This window comes from Bombina bombina, chromosome 4 (assembly GCF_027579735.1).
Source record: "Bombina bombina isolate aBomBom1 chromosome 4, aBomBom1.pri, whole genome shotgun sequence".
In the NCBI taxonomy this organism is placed as follows: Eukaryota; Metazoa; Chordata; class Amphibia; order Anura; family Bombinatoridae; genus Bombina; species Bombina bombina.
The window spans coordinates 523,176,775-523,196,638 of NC_069502.1; the positions used below are offsets into that span (position 1 = coordinate 523,176,775).

General features: G+C 35.8%; 1 protein-coding gene across 1 annotated transcript in view; it reads left to right on the forward strand.

Moving 5' to 3' along the window:
* Positions 1-19,864, forward strand: part of LOC128656511 (CD109 antigen-like) — a 224,645-nt gene that overhangs the window by 34,223 nt on the left and 170,558 nt on the right. Inside the window, exons 7-9 of the mRNA XM_053710439.1 lie at positions 12,867-12,954; positions 17,522-17,618; positions 18,896-18,998. Of these exons, the coding sequence (XP_053566414.1) occupies positions 12,867-12,954; positions 17,522-17,618; positions 18,896-18,998 (288 nt within the window). The remainder of the gene's footprint in view (positions 1-12,866; positions 12,955-17,521; positions 17,619-18,895; positions 18,999-19,864) is intronic.

Genomic DNA, 19,864 nt, shown 5'->3' on the forward strand with positions numbered 1-19,864 from the left:
AGACTGATCTAGTAGAATGAGCTGTAATTCTCTGAGGCGGGGCTTGACCCGACTCCAAATAAGCTTGAAGAATCAAAAGCTTTAACCACGAAGCCAAGGAAAAAGCAGAAGCCTTCTGACCTTTCCTAGAACCAGAAAATATAACAAATAGACTAGAAGTCTTTCTGAAATCTTTAGTAGCTTCAATATAATATTTCAAAGCTCTCTCCAAATCCAAAGAATGTAAGGATCTTTCCAAAGAATTCTTAGGATTAGGACACAAGGAAGGGACAACAATTTCTCTATTAATGTTGTTAGAATTCACAACCTTAGGTAGGAATTTAAATGAAGTCCGCAAAACCGCCTTATCCTGATGAAAAATCGGAAAAGGAGATTCACAAGAAAGAGCAGATAATTCAGAAACTCTTCTAGCAGAAGAAATGGCCAAAAGGAACAACACTTTCCAAAAATTTAGTTTAATGTCCAAAGAATGCATAGGCTCAAAAGGAGGAGCCTGTAGAGCCTTCAAAACCAAATTAAGACTCCAAGGAGGAGAGATTGATTTAATGACAGGCTTGATACGAACGAAAGCCTGTACAAAACAGTGAATATCAGGAAGTTTAGCAATCTTTCTGTGAAATAAAACAGAAAGAGCAGATATTTGTCCCTTCAAGGAACTTGCAGACAAGCCCTTATCTTAACCATCCTGAAGGAACTGTAAAATTCTAGGAATTCTGAAAGAATACCAAGAGAGTTTATGAGAAGAACACCATGAAATATGAATTTTCCAAACTCAATAATAAATCTTTCTGGAAACAGATTTACAAGCTTGTAACATAGTATTAACCACTGAGTCAGAGAAACCTCTATGACTAAGCACTAGGCATTCAATTTCCATACCTTCAAATTTGATTTGAGCTCCTGATGGAAAAACGGACCTTGAGACAGCAGGTCCGACCTTAATGGAAGTGGCCAAGGTTGGCAACTGGACATCCGAACAAGATCCACATACCAAAACGTGTGAGGCCATGCTGGAGCCACCAGCAACACAAATGATTGTTCCATGATGATCTAGGAGATCACTCTTGGAAGAAGAACTAGAGGCGGGAAAATATAAGCAGGTTGATAACACTAAGGAAGTGTCAACGCATCCACTGCTTCCGCCTGAGGATCACGGGACCTGGACAAGTACCTGGGAAGTTTCTTGTTTAGATGAGAGGCCATCAGATCTAATTCTGGAAGACCCCACATCTGAACAATTTGCGAAAACACATCTGGATGGAGGGACCACTCCCCTGGATGTAAAGTCTGACGGCTGAGATAATCCGCCTCCCAATTGTCTATACCTGTCTATACCTGGAGACAGGAGATGGATTCCGCCCAAGCAAGTATCCAAGATACTTCTTTCATAGCTTTGGGACTGTGAGTCCCACCCTGATGATTGACATATGCCACAGTTGTGATATTGTCTGTCTGAAAACAAATGAACAGTTCTCTCTTCAAAAGAGGCCAAATCTGAAGAGCCCTGAAAATTGCACTGAGTTCCAAAATATTGATTGGTAATCTTGCCTCTTGAGATTTCCAAACCCCTTGTGCTGTCAAAGATCCCCAAACAGCTCCCCAACCTGAAAGACTCGCATCTGTTGTGATCACAGTCCAGGTTGGCCGAACAAAAGAAGCCCCTTGAACTAAATGATGGTGATCTAACCACCAAGTCAGAGAGAGTCGAACATTGGGTTTTAAGGATATTAATTGTGATATCCTTGTAAAATCCCTGCACCATTGGTTCAGCATGCAAAGCTGGAGAGGTCTTATGTGAAAGCGAGCAAAGGGGATTGCGTCCGATGCTGCAGTCATGAGACCTAAAACTTCCATGCACATACCTACTGAAGGGAATGACTGAGACTGAAGTTTCCGACAGGCTGCAACCAATTTTAAATGTCTCTTGTCTGTTAGAGACAGAGTCATGAACACTAAATCTATCTGGAAGCCTAAAAAGGTGACTCTTGTCTGAGGAATCAAGAAACTCTTTGGTAAATTGATCCTCCAACCATGTTTTCAAAGAAAGTTGATTCGTGTGAGATTCTGCAGAACGTAAAGACTGAGCTAGTACCAAGATATTGTCCAAATAAGGAAACACCGCAATACCCTGCTCTCTGGTTACAGAGAGTAGGGCACAGAGAACCTTTGAAAAGATTCTTGGAGCTGTCGCTAGGCCAAAAGGAAGAGCAACAAATTGGTAATGCTTGTCTAGAAAAGAGAATCTCAGAAACTGATAATGATCTGGATGAATCGGAGTATGAAGGTATGCATCCTGCAAGTCTATTGTGCACATATAATGTCCTTGCTGAACAAAAGGCAGAATAGTCATTATAGTCATCACCATTTTGAAAGTTGGTACTCTTACATAACAATTCAAAATTTTCAGATCCAGAACTGGTCTGAATGAATTCTCCTTCTTTGGGACAATTAATAGATTTGAATAAAACCCCAGTCCCTGTTCCTGAAACGGAACTGGCATGATTACCCCTGAAAACTCCAGGTCTGAAACACACTTCAGGAAAGCCTGAGCTTTTACTGTATTTGCTGGTATGCATGAGAGAAAAAGTCTTCTCACAGGAGGTCTTACTCTGGATCCTATTCGGTACCCCTGAGAGACAATACTCTGAATCCATTGATTTTGGACAGAATTTATCCAAACATCTTAATCTACCCCCTACCAGCTGAGCTGGAATGAGGGCCACACCTTCATGCGGACTTAGGGGCTGGCTTTGGTTTCTTAAATGGCTTGGATTTATTCCAATTTGGGGAAGGATTAGGTATTTGTTTTTTTATTTTGTCAAAAGGAACGAAGACGGTTAGAAGCTTTAGATTTACCCTTAGGTTTCTTATCCTAAGGCAAAAAAACTCCCTTCCCCCCAGTGACAGTTGAAATAATTGAATCCAACTGAGAACCAAATAACTTATTACCTTGGAAAGAAAAAGATAACAATCTGGACTTAGAAGTCATGTCAGCATTCCAAGATTTAAGCCACAAAGCTCTTCTAACTAAAATAGCTAAAGACATAGATCTAACATCAATTTTGATGATATCAAAAATGGCATCACAAATAAAATGATTAGCATGGTGCAGTAAGCGAACAATGCTAGACAAATCAGAATCCAATTCTAGTTGTGCTAAATTTTCCAACCAAAAAGTTGATGCAGCTGCAACATCAGCCAAAGAAATTGCAGGCCTGAGAAGATGACCTGAATAATTATATAAATAGGCTTTCCTTAGATAAGATTCAAGTTTCCTATCTAAAGGATCTTTAAAAGAAGAACCATCTTCCATAGAAATCGTGGTACGTTTAGCAAGAGTTGAGATAGCCCCATCAACTTTGGGGATCTTTTCCCAAAACTCTATTGTAATTGCTGGTAATGGATACAATTTTTTAAACCTTGAAGAAGGAATAAAAGAAGTACCAGGCCTATTCCATTCCTTAGAAATCATATCAGAAATAGTATCAGGAACTGGAAAAACCTCTGGAGATTTAAAAAGAGAATTTAAACGTTTACTAGTTTTGATATCAAGAAGACTAGTCTCCTCAATATCCAATGTAATCATCACATCTTTTAACAAAGAACGAATATACTCCATTTTAAATAAATAAGTAGATTTGTCAGTGTCAATATCTGAGGAAGGATCTTCTGAATCAGATAGATCCTCATCAGAGGAGGATAATTCAGTATGTTGTCGGTCATTTGAAATTTCATCAACCTTATGAGAAGTTTTAAAAGACCTTTTACGTTTATTAGAAGGCGGGATGGCAGACAAAGCCTTCTGAATAGAATCAGCAATAAATTCTTTTAAATTCACAGGTATATTTTGTACATTAGATGTTGAAGGAACAGCAACAGGTAATGTATTATTACTGATGGACACATTATCTGCATGTAAAAGTTTATAATGACAACTATTACAAACCACAGCTGGGTTCCAACAGATACTTCTGAGAAAGGATCAGATTGAGATATATTGCAAAATGTAAGAGAAAAAATAACATATAAAGCAAAATTATCAATTTCCTTATATGGCAGTTTCAGGAATGGAAAAAAATATGCAAACAGCATAGCCCTTTGACATAGAAAAAGGCAAGAGGCATATAGGAATGGGGATTTAAATAATGAAATTATTTGGTGCCAAGTATGACTCGCAACGTAACTGAATTTTTTTGGCACTAACAACATCCGGAAATGACACACTCGCGTCACTAACGATGCAACCTTGTGCAAGGAACTCGGCGTCAACTAAGACACCGGAAATGACTAATTTGCGTCATCGGACGTACCTTCACGCCAAATAAAATCCTGTGCCAAAAATTATGCAATAAACTTTGGCATTTCGCGCACCTGTGGGCCTAATTTTGCCCGCAAATTTTGAAAGAAAAAAACAGTCAATTGAAAAGAAGACTAAACCCCAGGTAAGAAAAAATATTTCTTAAATAAGTTTTTCCCCAAATATGAAACTGATAGTCTGCAAAAGGAAATGCATGAACCTGACTCATGGCAAAAATAAGTACAATACATATATTTAGAACTTTATATTAATGCATAAAGTGCCAAAACCATAGCTGAGGTGTCTTAAGTAATAAAAAACATACTTACCAAAAGACACCCATCCACATATAGCAGATAGCCAAACCAGTACTGAAACAGTTATCAGTAGAGGTAATGGTATATGAGAGTATATCGTCGATCTGAAAAGGGAGGTAGGAGATGAATCTCTACGACCGATAACAGAGAACCTATGAAATAGATCTCCCGTGAGGAAAACCATTGCATTCAATAGATGATACTCCCTTCACATCCCTCTGACATGCACTGTACTCTGAGAGGAACCGGGCTTCAGAATGCTGAGAAGCGCATATCAACGTAGAATTCTTAGCACAAACTTACTTCACCACCTCCATAGGAGGCAAAGTTTGTAAAACTGAATTGTGGGTGTGGTGAGGGGTGTATTTATAGGCATTTTGAGGTTTGGGAAACTTTGCCCCTCCTGGTAGGATTGTATATCCCATACGTCACTAGCTCATGGACTCTTGCCAATTACATGAAAGAAATAAACCCTAAGCTAGATACAATGTAACTATTAGTTATATTGTAGCTAGCTTAGGGTTTATTTTATAGGTAAGTATTTAGTTTTAAATAGGAATTATTTAGGTAATGATAGCAATTTTTATTTAGATTTATTTGAATTATATTTAAGTTAGGGGGTGTTAGGGTTAGACTTCGGTTTAGGGGTTAATAAATTTAGTTTAGGGGCGGCGACGTTGGGGGCGGCAGATTAGGGGTTATTAACTGTAATGTAGGTTGCGGCGATGTTAGGGCGGCAGATTAAGGGTTAATAATATTTAACTAGTGTTTGCGAGGCGGGAGTGCGGCTGTTTATGGGTTAATATGTTTATTCTAGTGGCGGCGATGTCCGGAGCGGCAGATTAGGGGTTAATAATTTTATTTTAGTGTTTGCGATGCGGGAGGGCCTCGGTTTAGGGGTTAATATGTAGTTTATGGGTGTTAGTGTATTTTTTAACACTTTAGTTATGAGTTTTATGCTACAACTACTGACTTTAGAATGCATTATGTATCTCGCGGGATAGGCTGTACCGCTTACTTTTTGGCCTCCAAAAAAAAGCTTGTAATACCGGCGCTATGGAAGTCCCATTGAAAAAAGACTTTACGCAAATTGCGTAAGTTAATTTGCAGGAACGGCCAAAAAAGTGTGCGGGACAGCTGTACCTACAAAACTCGTAATAGCAGCGGTAGTGAAAAAGCAGCGTTATGAGCCTTAACGCTGCTTTTTTGCTCATAACGCAAAACTCGTAATCTAGCATTATGTTAATTGCTTGGATTATGACCGTACAAGCATTTTCCTTCCAACTCACTCTATGTAAAGGTAAGTGGATGCTCAGTGAGGTGGGGGACACAAGATTTGAAATTCACGTTGCTACTATATTAAAATAAGCAACTTTAACTAGCGCTACACTTCAACCTGCATAGCCTCCATGATGTTCTGTATTATTCATACCCTTGAGACAATCTCTAGCTATTGAATAGATATTTATTTAAACACCTCTTTTCTTTTTACTTAACTCATGGAGACAGTAGATCCAGACAACAACCCACTGGGCCTAATTAGGAGCCTAGCAACAGTAAGGCTCCCATAACAACCAGTATAAGATATCCCAAAGATTGATTACTCAGAATATCTAATATTTTCTAATTGACAGTCTAATACAGACCCTACTTTGTAAGCCACATCAAAACTCATACGGCTAGATTACAAGTTTTTGTCGGTAATGGTGTGCGTGGCGAACGCACAGTATTTCCTTACCGCTCACCTAAAGTAACGCTGGTATTACGGGTTTTTACAAACCCAGCGTTAGCCGCAAAAAGGTGAGCGTAGAGCAGAATTTAGCTCCACATCTCACCTCAATACCAGCGCTGCTTACGGTAGCGGTAAACTGGAAAAACGTGCTTGTGCACGATTTCCCCATAGGAATCAATGGGGCAGAGCCGGCTGGAAAAAACCTAACACCTGCAAAAAAGCAGCGTTCAGCTCTTAACGCAGCCCCAATGATTCCTATGGGAAAATACATTGATGTCTACACCTAACACCCTAACATGAACCTCGAGTCTAAACACCCCTAATCTTACACTTATTAACCCCAAATCTACCGCCCCCAACATCGTCGCCATCTGCATTATATTATTAACCCCTAATCTGCTGCCCCCAACATCGCTGACACCTACTTTTTATTTATTTACCCCTATTCTGCCGCTACACTTATTAACCCCTAATCTGCCACCACCAACGTCGCCGCCACTATAATAAAGTTATTAACCCTTAAATCTAAGTCTAACCCTAACCCTAACACCCCCTAACTTAAATATAATTTAAATAAATCTAAATAAAATTACTACAATTAACTAAATTATTCCTATTTAAAACTAAATACTTACCTATAAAATAAACCATAAGCTAGCTAGAATATAACTAATAATTACATTGTAGCTATCTCAGGGTTTATTTTTATTTTACAGGCAACTTTGTATTTATTTTAACTAGGTACGATAGTTATTAAATAGTTATTAACTATTTAATAACTTCCTAGTTAAAATAAGTACAAATTTACCTGTAAAATAAACCCTAACCTAAGTTACAATTACACCTAACACTACACTATAATTAAATAAATTACCTAAATTAACTACAATTAATTACAATTAAATTAAATAAACTAAAGTACAAAAAAGAAAAAAAACACTAAATTACAGAAAATAATAAAATAATTACAAGAATTTTAAATTAATTACACCTAATCTAATCCCCCTAATAAAATAAAAAAGCCCCCCCAAAATAATAAAAATCCCTACCCTATACTAAATTACAAATAGCCCTTAAAAGGGCCTTTTGCGGGGCATTGCCCCAAAGTAATCAGCTCTTTTGCATCAGCCAATAGGATTTTGTCTACCTTAATTCCGATTGGCTGATAGAATTCTATCAGTCAATCGGAATTGAAGGGACGCCATTTTGGATGACGTCACTTAAAGGTACCGTCATTTAGTGTTAGACGTCGGAAGGAAGAGCATGCTCCGCATCGGTTGGCTTGAAGATGGACCTGCTCCGGATGGATGAAGATAGAAGATGCCGTCTGGATGAAGACTTCTGCCCATCTGGAGGTCCTCTTCTGCCCGGATCGGATGAAGACTTCTGGCCATCTGAAGGACCACTTCTGCCCGGTTGGGTGAAGACGTCTCAAGGTAGGGTCATCTTCAAGGGGTTAGTGTTAGGTTTTATTAAGGGGGGATTGGGTGGGTTTTAGAGTAGGGTTGGGTGTGTGGGTGGTGAGTTTTAATGTTGGGGGGGTCTTGTATTTTTTTTTACAGGTAAAAGAGCTGATTATTTTGGGGCAATGTCCCGCAAAAGGCCCTTTTAAGGGCTATTTGTAATTTAGTATAGGGTAGGGATTTTTATTATTTTGGGGGGCTTTTTTATTTTATTAGGGGGATTAGATTAGGTGTAATTAGTTTAAAATTCTTGTAATATATTTTCTGTAATTTAGTGTGTTTTTTTTTGTACTTTAGTTTATTTAATTTAATTGTAATTAATTGTAGTTAATTTAGGTAATTTATTTAATTATAGTGTTGTGTTAGGTGTAATTGTAACTTAGGTTAGGGTTTATTTTACAGGTAAAATTTTACTTATTTTAACTAGGAAGTTATTAAATAGTTAATACCTATTTAATACCTATTGTACCTAGTTAAAATAAATAAAAAAATTGCATGTAAAATAAAAATAAACCCTGAGATAGCTACAATGTAATTATTAGTTATATGCTAGCTAGATTATGGTTTATTTTATAGGTAAGTATTTAGTTTTAAATAGGAATAATTTATTTAATTGTAGTAATTTTTTTTAGATTATTTTAAATTATATTTAAGTTAGGGGGGTAGGGTCAGGTTTAGACTTAGGTTTAGGGGTTAATACATTTAATATAGTGTCAGCGACGTTGGGGGCGGCAGATTAGGGGTTAATAAATGTAGGTAGGTGTCGGCGATGTTAGGGACGGCAGATTAGGGGTTAATAAAATTTAACTAGTGTTTGCGATGCGGGAGTGCGGCGGTTTAGGGGTTAATATATTTATTACAGTGGTAGCGATGTCCGGTCGGCAGATTAGGGGTTAAAAAATGTATTTAAGTGTTTGCGATGTGCGGGGGGGGGGCCTCGATTTAGGGTTTAATAGGTAGTTTATGGGTGTTAGTGTACTTTTTAGCACTTTAGTTAACAGTTTTATGTTACGGCGTTAGCCCATAAAACTCTTAACTACTAACTTTTAAGTGCGGTAGGAGTCTTGACAGGAGAGGGTCTACCGCTCACTTTTTTCAAGACTCGTAATACCGGCGTTAGGAAAATCCCATTGAAAAGATAGGTTACGCAATTGACGTAAGGGGATTTGTGGTATGCTCAAGTCGCAGAAAAAAAGTGAGCGGTACACCTGTACCTGCCAGACTCGTAATACCAGCAAGCGTTAAAAAGCAGCGTTGGGACCTCTCAATGCTGCTTTTTAACCCTAACGCAAGACTCGTAATCTAGGCAATAATGTTTAACACCCCCAAGGGCCTTCTTATTTATTTTACAGCGTGACACTTATTCCTATAGGAGAGTGTATTGATGTTGGTTTTATTTTGTTTTTGTTTATAAATGTTTAGTTTTAGTTGTGTTAGTTTATAAAATAATAAAATCCCAACATTGAGGTGCATATGCAGGTATCCTAGACGGTACTCTAATCCATAGAAGATTCTTACAGTTCCCATTATAACTGTGAATACTACATTTTAATATACATGACAACTTATGATGTTCCATTTCTTTCTATTACTTCATCAATTCTGTAATCCCTTATCACACCCTGCATGGTGTTTTACTGATATCTATTTTACTAATGTACCTTGTGTTGGTTATAAATAAAAGTTGTAAAAAAAGAAATTCTAGACTAGCATACCCCCATCTAAAATAGTACAAACCCTCAGGTACCTCATCAAGGGGCCGAAAAATATTAGCTTTAATTGGAAGAACCCATCAACATTAAACTGTAACAATCTTTTTATTAATGAGATATTTCTCAGCCTCTTTAGCCAATTTAAAGGAATAATTTTGACTATTTATAATAATTTTTAAAATAGCCGGGTACAATATCATAGCCTGATAGCCTGCCTTAATCAGTTTGCTACAGATTGGGGAAATATCCTTCCTTTTCAAAGATGTTTCATGGGAAAAATCTTGAAATAATAGTATTTTAGCGTTATCTTTAAAAATAGGTTGATTAAATATTATTGCTTTCCAACTTAGACTCATCTGATTTAGCTAGATCTTCCAGATCAGATATTCTTTGTTCGGCCTCCTGAATGCTCTTAGAGAATTGTCTAACCTCGCAAGTTTAGGTTGAGATATAGGGGCATATTTATCAAGCTCCGTACGGAGCTTGATTTCCCCTGTGTTTCTGGCGGCCTTCAGGCTCGCCGGAAACACAAGTTATGAAGCAGCGGTCTAAAGACCGCTACTCTATAACCTGTCCACCTGCTCTGAGGCCACGGACAGACGTCGCCAGAAAGCAACCCGATCAAATACACCCGATTTAACACCCCCTGCTAGCAGCTGATTGGCCGCAAATCTGCAGGAAGCGGTATTGCACCAGCAGTTCCCAAAAACTGCTGGTGCAATGATAAATGCAGAGAGAGTATGCTGTCGACATTTATCGATGTGCAGCGGACATGATCCTCAATATCGGATCATGTCCGCTCGCACAATGGTAATTCGGCCCCATTGTGTTTAATCTCAGTTTTAAGCATTTCAAACTTGGGAGTTAAAACTTCTAAGATATTGTCAACCAAGACTTGGGTATCTGTAGTATCACTCAGTCGTTGTGAGTTACCTAATTCGGAGTGTATATCAACCAATTTTTTTACTGAGTTTTTATTCTTTCTTTTTCTGTGTTTTGAAGCCATAACTGGAGTTAGGGACTTAGTGTAAAAAGGTGATTTGAGGAATTTATCCATAAACAATGTAAAAATTGTGAGTACTGATATGCGACAAGTGCTCTAAAATTAAACAATAATTATGTGGTTCAAGAGTGAGAGGAAAAAAAAAAGTGATTAAAGTGAATTTAGGCTAAGACCAGTTATATCGGCTTCAATCTTTGAGATATCAGTTCACTACTTCACTGCTAACCCCTTAACAACTCTTTCTGTATTTATCTGATGACTTATATCAGATATCTTATTAGGGAGTGTAGGTGTAGGGACTGGTTCAGGATACTGACCAACAGCTTAAACTCACTTGAGTTCAAATGTAAATAGGGCTGACTATAATGTTGCTCTCCCACTGTTAGACTCTGTATTAGTTGTAAATCTTATCAGCAGAAACAGATCTTTCTTTATCTGCTTAATACCACCTAATAACTAAAAAATATGTTATAGATTCGATTATTTAAGTCGGCCGGGCAGAAAGAATTTTGGTTGTGACTTTTTGAGAAAACTCATAACACCTATAGAAAATGTAAACACTGTAGGCTCCAAGCTTTGATGATATTAGTTCATTGACCCAGCCAATGAAAGGTTTTGTTGATTGCAACCTGCAATCAACAAAACCTTTCGCTGTGGAGCTATGGAGGGATAAAAAAAGAAGGCCTCTACCCAATTGTATATTTTAGACATGATTTTAGATATTCGTGGGTCTATAAAAATCCTTCTAACTTTCTACTTTCCTTAATTATAGCAAAGGTGTGGTATATGGCCCCAGTACTTCTATCTTATTGAGTTTTTGTAAACTTTCATATCATTTCAACAGATAGCTGTCAGGTACTTTATTATTAATGATAACTATAATATATAAGTATCTTAGTACCAGAACAATTTTTCTTTAACTAGCCTATTAGCTTAGAGAGTATACAGTAGCTTAAAGTAATTGACTTTGCCAAACGTATACATTTTAATTATGACTGGTGTATAACAACTTTTATACCCTCTGTGCATATTTAAAAAAAAGCTCTATTTTTAATGGGATTAATTTCTGATCCCGGCTACAACTATACCATCTGTCAAACACATTGAGCATTGATCAGTCTTAGGTAATGTAACAGTTTTCCTTGATAATTAATATCAAATCTATATACAACATAGCCTACAGCCTACATTCAACAAAACATTTATTTGTTCAAGTATATAGAAGGAGGAATCCTAGTCCCCATTACAGATTATTTATATGATGATGTTAAACCAAGGCTCCAAGAATCCTGCTATATGGCAAATGTTTAGGAAAAGAAAAAGCCCATCTGATTACTCACAGTTTTTATGTGGTATTTTTTCCCCAGATACGGCTAAAAAGTGAAGCGGTTTTACTCCTCTGTAATACAGAAAGCAACTAGCACCGTGACTGCTTTCCATTAAGGGCCAGGACTGATATGGCCTCCATGGGCTCCGTGAGCTCTAATAAAGTTTCAGCCAAGGGCAAGCAGCATGGGGTAGCGTCTTCCACGGCTAAAAGATTTCAGACCTTTAGCTTACCGCAGCTGTATCCCCACTTTATACCCTTTTAGAAGTTTCAAGCTTTCAGCTTGGCGCCCGTGCACTCGTGATCAGTGGTGGTAATATGTGGCTGCTCACGATTTCAGTTGGACTAGCTCCAGGGTTGTCTTTAGAACGCAAATGGACTACACAGTCCTCCCTCACACAGCACCGGTGGGAGGGGTGGGAAACCTGACGACAGTTGTGGTTATCTTCTGGGATAGGTCCTTGCAAGGCACTGTTAATCCGCCACTTTGCAGCTTTCAGCGCAGGTGGTATGGCGCTTATCGGGTATCTGGGTAACAGATCTTTACTCTGAGCCTTGTTGGCCTGACACACACAGGCTTTCCATAGTGGAAATCTAGATTTTCCGCCTATGGAGCAGGGCTGGGTCGAGCTTCAGTCAAGCACTGCATGACTTGCCTACTGACCCCTCCCCCCGGATATCCTTTGCTTCTCTTTATTTTTTAATAAGCTACACACCACTGTATTTTGGGGCCAATTGGGGGACATTTATAAAATTAACCAGAGAGCTGACCTTTGGTTAATTTTATGAGCTTGCAGTAGCAATAACCAGACACTTGTAAATATTGCTTCTACTTGTTTTCTAGCCCTATATATGTATATACATAATTTATGTATATTTGGAACATTTTAGTGTTAATAAAAATGTATTACTACTGTAAAAGTATTTTTTATTTTGTGTGTTTTGTGTACTGCTGTCCGAATTGAAATCCAAAATATCAATATCTCATCTCTGTATTTGTTTTTCTTTTACCAAGTTTTACCTCGATTTGAAGTCAACTTGAATACCCCGTTCTATTATATCAGTCCTAAGCAGCAAAATCTTACAGGCACAGTCACAGCAAAGTAAGTAACACAATGTAAACTTGTATGGTTTGTTAATAATTTGTTTTTAATACCATGAGCTGGAATTGTTATAAGGTATACGAGGCAGCTGCTTATAGACTCCTTCACTCGGAAAGTTGCTTGTGTTTCTGGTTGCACTCATTTATTTATGTATTTATTTACAAACTGGGCTGCAATCTTTACCCAAATACATGCTGTACTTTTGGTTTTACAGCTTTCTTAAAGGGAGATTAAACAGTAAATAAATGCTAAATATAACAATATATTCAAAACAAGTATGCAGGTGCATTTTTTAAAAAAAATGTTAGTTGTTTAAATATTGAAGAAAAAAGTGTACATGTATAATTTCTATAAAATATTTTTCTATAAAGTAATAGCACTGTCATGTTGAAACATAGGCTTCCCCTTATCTTATCTATTTTGCTGATGGAAACTAGAGAGGAAATTAACCCTTTTACGATCGGGCTGAAAAGTCTACATCAGAACAGTGTTCCGATGTAGACAAATTGAAATCACGCGATCGTGCAAAAGATCGCGAGATTTAAATTATGGGATAGGGTCTGGGGGGCATTCCTAAGATGCTAGGAATGCCCTCCAGACCGCGATCAAATCCTGCAAGCCTAGTAGGCTTCAGGACAGCCGTTTGCGATGACGTTGTATTCCATCATAAAGGCTTTAAAGCCCAGTGCCGTTGTGACGGAATACAACAGCATAATGGCATTAAAAGGTTAAACAGTTCACAAGCCCTGAAATATGCAAACAATGAATACCTGCAATATGACTTTGTTAAAGTAAATAAAAGGGTTTCTCAAAGACCAGTGTCTGCAAAGTTTAATGTTAGAACATTTAATTTTTTAATTGTATATATGCCCCTAATTTTCCTCAGAAAAGAGATTACATAAGAGGAAACCAAGGTTTCAACATTGCATTGCCCATTACTTTATAGAAACTTAGAGGAACTGGAAAGTCCACAATTAAATTATATAAAAGGGGACAAAATAAATAATGAGAAGTATTTTTCAAACCTTTTTTACTTCACCTAATTAAATATTTTATATTACAATCCTTAATAGCACTTGATCAAGCTCTGCGTATGAGTGCAGTGATATTAATTTGGCTCAATCTTTATATATCACGGAAAGGTTTAAATTGTATAGAATTGGATTAATTTAGAAATTAGTTTGAGATTTAGTAACTATAGAAACTAGAAAAAGTATCCTCTTTCTCAATTGCCCACCCTTCCACTTTTGAATGATAAGGAAGGTCCTGGTAATTAGGTATGCAAAATGACTTTAGCCTTTATAAAGTTATACATTTGCTATGTAACAATTCATAACTGACCTTATACTGATATAGAGGTAAAAGAATCCCAGTCATTTGAGGCAGGAGGGAAATAGTGTTCATATTTACAGTGCTATATGAACGTGTAAACATCAGGATGTTATAAACCTTAGGGGCATTTTGATTCCACATTAATTAGAGTAATTTAAACAAAGACAATATAGGTGCAATAAAACACTCTGTAATGGGATCACCATGTTTTTTTGAAGAAAATAAGGGAGATAAAGGAATCAACAATTTTCAAATAGGAAATTGAAAAATTAAACAATTTTACATTTTTATACAGTTTGGTACAACAAAATTCTTCATACAAATCATCTTTATGTGCAGTGAGAGAAAAGACATGAAACTGTCATGACATGAAACATAAAGGGCCAGATTACGAGTTGAGTGCAAAATTAAGCTTTTGTGAGCTTGATATTTGTGCTCCACTCAGTAATACCGGTGCACACAAATGTGCGCTAGTATTACAAGTAAAGTACAATGCGAATGCGAATGCGACCTTGAGTTTGCATTGCGTGGAAGCTTTGCGCTCATGAGAGCGTGCTGCTTCCATAGGCTCCAATGAGAACCTCGTTCTGATGCCGATAGACACGGCACTTAACTCTAGCACAGAGAAGGGGATAAGTCACGCAGCATTGGGCAGCATATTTAAAATATGTATGTATATTAATATATACATATATATTTATTTGTTTATATGTGTATATAAACATATCATATAAATATACATGTAAAAAAGCATATACATAGTCCCCATAGACTGCAATGTAAAGACATTTTTCAGTGCCGTTTTTTTCTAATACCCCACTTCGCTCACTTTAACCCCACTGCTTTGTGCAGTTATTTATTATTAATAAAAAAAAATGCACATATTTTTTATTTTTAAAAAGGAACTATACACTTTATTTTGGGGCAATTGGGGGACATCTTTTTCATTAACCAGAGATTATCTGGTATCTGGTTAATAAATTTGAGCGCAAAGTGCTACCGCAAACTCGCACTAGCATTAACCAGCCACTTTTAATGGCTGGTTATTGAACGTGCACCTGTAAATGGGAAAGTTTGTCCATTTAAGGGGCGCACGTTAAACTGCTCAAAATGTATTAACTAAATAAGAGTATAAGAGTACAATATTAAATGTTGTTTTTACATGTAAAAATTAAGGGAGAAAAATGAGGAGGCTTGGGAGATTGTAAACAAGTTTGGGTAAATAATGGAGAACCCTGACAATACGGGAGTTTTGGCAGCTCTACTCCATAATCATCAACTATATAACTAATTTTGCCTTGATATATATATAATTATTTTTATGTTTAGTTAGGAGGAAGATTTATAAATGGGAGGAGTGTTGAGTTCTTAGATTTTCCTTAAGATTTTTTTCATCTTTCAAGATTTTCTGTTTTTCAGGATCTACGAAAGTATAGAAATGTATGGAGAACTTGTCCTATGCTAGAAAACAAATCTCAATACACACTAAAGCCACAAAAAAGTCTTGTTCTACAACAATTCCTGCGTAACTCTGATTACATTATACATTTTAAAGCAGGTTTTATTAGGATAGGATCTAGGCAAAGATTTAAGGACTGGATATTGTATTTTTTTATTTTTTATTTTTTTAACCTTCACTCTTTTGTGTAGAGGAGAATTAAAATAGGCATTGAGGAAAAGTTCCATATTTATTAAATTGAGAACTGTAAAGTCAATGTCAGATACTTCATAAAGATTTCAACTTAAAGTTATCTAACTCTGAAGAGGAGAACTTCATGTCACGCTATGTGGGAGACAATTTTGCAGTTCCCAGTTTTTGTAAATTTGACCAGCTACTCAAAAGAAGATGTGATAAGTGATAGATAGACAGGCAGACAGATAGAGTGATAGACAGACATGCAGACAGATAGATCAATAGATAGATAGATAGATAGATATGCAGACAGATTGATAGATCAATAGATCAATAGACAAAGGCAATATACCGTAATTATTTGTCAGAGTTAAAATGCATATTCCAACATTCAAATGTCCAAGAGTCAGGAAATATGTGTACTCTGTTGTACTTACATTCGTTGTAGCATATATCCAATCTGTTTAAACAGTTTAGTGATTACTTGTAAGACCATTAAGTTAACATTTCAAATGTCTTGCATATCCATTATAATAATAAACAATTTAAATGACTTCCAAAGTGACATTTATATAAGTAGATTTAACAATATTTAGTTGCATGTATGTTACCATATATAACACAGTAACAAATGGTATTACAGCAAGTGGTAATACCTGGTTATTGGACTAACTGTGAAAAAAAAACAACTGTGAAGTTTTCACTCTATTGTATCAGAGGCTATCCTGGTTACTTCAATCCAAATTACCATAGATTATTAAAATACATAATATTATAGCTTTTTTCTTTACTTAAAATTTCATATAAGGAATTCCACTTAAAAACAAATTAGATACTTTTCGGTGATCTGGTTTCAGATCTGTTTAAGATGCTAAATCAACAGTAAGTGCACTTTAACAGCCTTCCTAAATGCTAAAATAACAGTTATGTGTTTACCATTTGGGAGGAGATACAGTACTTTGCTAAACTTGTTCTAAAGCACTATTAACATGACAAGCTTTTACAAACAAATGGTACTATTTTTCAAAGGCAGCCACATGTAAAATATCTGTGCATGATTTCCATTCCGTGCTATAACCTAATTTATAACGTCAGCCTCATTGTCTCCTTTTTATTTATTTGCTATTATGTGGAATGAATATGTCAGTCATTTTAATAGTCTTACAATAATTATTGCTAAAAGAACATTATTCCCTCTATGAATGTATTTCCTAATATAAAAATAGAATTTGATATAAGATATTTTTTCATTATAACACTAAAATATACACTAATTTGACAACTCTGTGTTGCATTGTTTGCGTTATAAATTTCCCTATGACTGCCAAATATTAAATTATTAAAATTTATAGTTAAAGAACAGTAAAGTCAAAATTGTTCTTTCATGATTCAGACAGCGAATTGAATTTTAAACAACTTTCCAACTTAGTTCTTTTATTTTATCTGCTTTGTTCTATTTAGGCTCAGGATCAGCAGTGCTAGTTGCTGTTTGGTTACTTATTGTAATTTATTTTTAACATCCAGAGATGCCACATAACATTTTTTTTTATTTTTGCTTCCCATACACAAATTATACCTTGTTTATATGTGTTTTTTATATAGATATACCTATGGGAAAGCAGTGAATGGAAATCTAACAATAATTATACAACCAATGTATTCTTATGGGAATGTTATTGAGATTCGAAAAACATATATGGTAAGCTTTATCTAAGCTCTATAGTCTTTTATTATTGCCAGTTGATAGCAGCATAATTTAGCAAGAACACTGTTTCTTGCGCTAGGGCGTTTAAAACATAGTCTATGTTATTTGATAATAAATAAAACACTTTTTATTGTGTGGTTACGGTATATTATGAACCATATAAATGTACCATTAAATAAAAGATCACATAATTGTCTGTCTCAATGGAAGTAAATATGATTCTAATGAAGTCTACGTTATTAATAAAAAATAATATACCAACAAATCAATCAGCAAGCATAGGTCAGGAACTGAGATAATTGAAAAAATGTTTTGATTGCAACGTTTAGTAGCTGTCCTCAACCTGTATAGTCAATTTTTGTAGAAATTAATTTGCTCATTTAATTTGTGATTATTGACCCAGTTCTCTAAAGTTCTTAGCTGAAGCAAGATTCTCCAAAAAGATCTGTCAGTATTACAAGGTCCTTCTTGGTCTCAAAAGGCAAATTTTACATTGAAAGCTGTAAATCTCTATATTTCTGTATTCAGAAAAAACACATACAATACAGCAAGAAGAAAAAAAAAGGGGGTTTATAAAGTACATTGAAATACAGTGTAAAATTGTGAAGTATTAGTTAAAAATCATATCAATAACATGCAGGAACATTTGTGATAAATACACAGCTAAATGTAAATTTAAATTATGCAGTAAAATTCTTATTTAAAGTATGCTGTAAAAAAGAATTGTATTATAGAAGTGAACATTGCACTAAAAAAAGGGCTGAACAAAGTTGAAGTTGAGTCTCAATTACACAATGCACTTATTGCATTGATAGAAAAAGTCATGCAAATAAAACACAAAGTGAATACAAGTTAAAACATGGTGAAAATTCCATCATTTGCTTTCTATTTGCTTACAAAAAACTGGGTGCTTCCTGACAAATTTGGTCTCCCGTGTGAGATTCTTCTTTCCAGGGAACTTCATTACTTTCTACGGCAGGTAGCTTACTACTTGCTGGAACTTTCTTTTTAGAGAATTGAGCAAGGTCTGCCCTTGTGTGGGACTGTGGGACAGTATAATATGTTCACTTCATGCTGGTGAATATTACAGAAACTCACTCTATACTTCAATGCTTCTAATCAGTAGACTGGAAATATGCTTGAAGTAATTTTGTACTATTGTAAGTTGGAGAAATAAATATGATTTTTCATACATTTCTGTTTTTTTAAAATAGCTATAGACTATATAAATAGTATTTGTATTATAACCCAGTTTTGCTTTTTATTTCAAGATCTCAGGTTCTGCGAACTTCAGCATAGCATATGAAGAGATAGCTGGTGTGTTGAACTGGGGAGCATTAAATATAACAGCCAGTGTTACAGAAGAACTGACAGGTAAATAACGTGGGAACCCCCCCATTGCAATATACTAATTATAAATGCAATGTATTGTGCAACAATTAATTATATAATTCTCATGAACAACAAATGTGTGTGCTATATTATTTAATGCTGATGTATGTGGAAAAGGAGCTTATAGAAGTTATTTATAGCATTCAATACCAAGATAAAATACAACGGGCTAGATTACAAGTGGCGCTTTTTCCACTAGTTGGGTTGCGTTCGTATTACAAGTTCCAAAAAAACGTATTTTGCGCAAGCGGTAACCCGAAAAGCATGAAAAAAACTAACTAAAGTTTTCGCGTGCATGTGCATAATTTCCATCATAGAAATCAATGGAGAAAAAAAGTCAAAATCCCCCGAGATTGCGCAAATGGCATCACATTTTCGCATTCCCCATAGAAGTCAATGGAGAAAAAAAACACGCATCGTGCAAACAATATAGCATATTCGCATTAGCAAATGTCAAATATTTACAGTAAATACAGTTAAAATCTTTGTTAAATACGAATATTGCATAAATATGTTTTATTATGTTTTCATCTACTTAATGGCAAAGGGCTCTAATGCACTTATATATACAGTATGTCTATTTATGTATACATATATATTATGACTGTAAATACATATACAGTGGGGCAAAAAAGTATTTAGTCAGCCACCAATTGTGCAAGTTCTCCCACTTAAGAAGATTAGAGAGGCCTGTAATTTTCATCATAGGTATACCTCCACTATGAGAGACAAAATGTGGAAACAAATCCAGACAATCACATTGTCTGATTTGGAAAGAATTTATTTGCATATTATGGTGGAAAATAAGTATTTGGTCACCTACAAACAAGCAGGATTTCTGGCTCTCA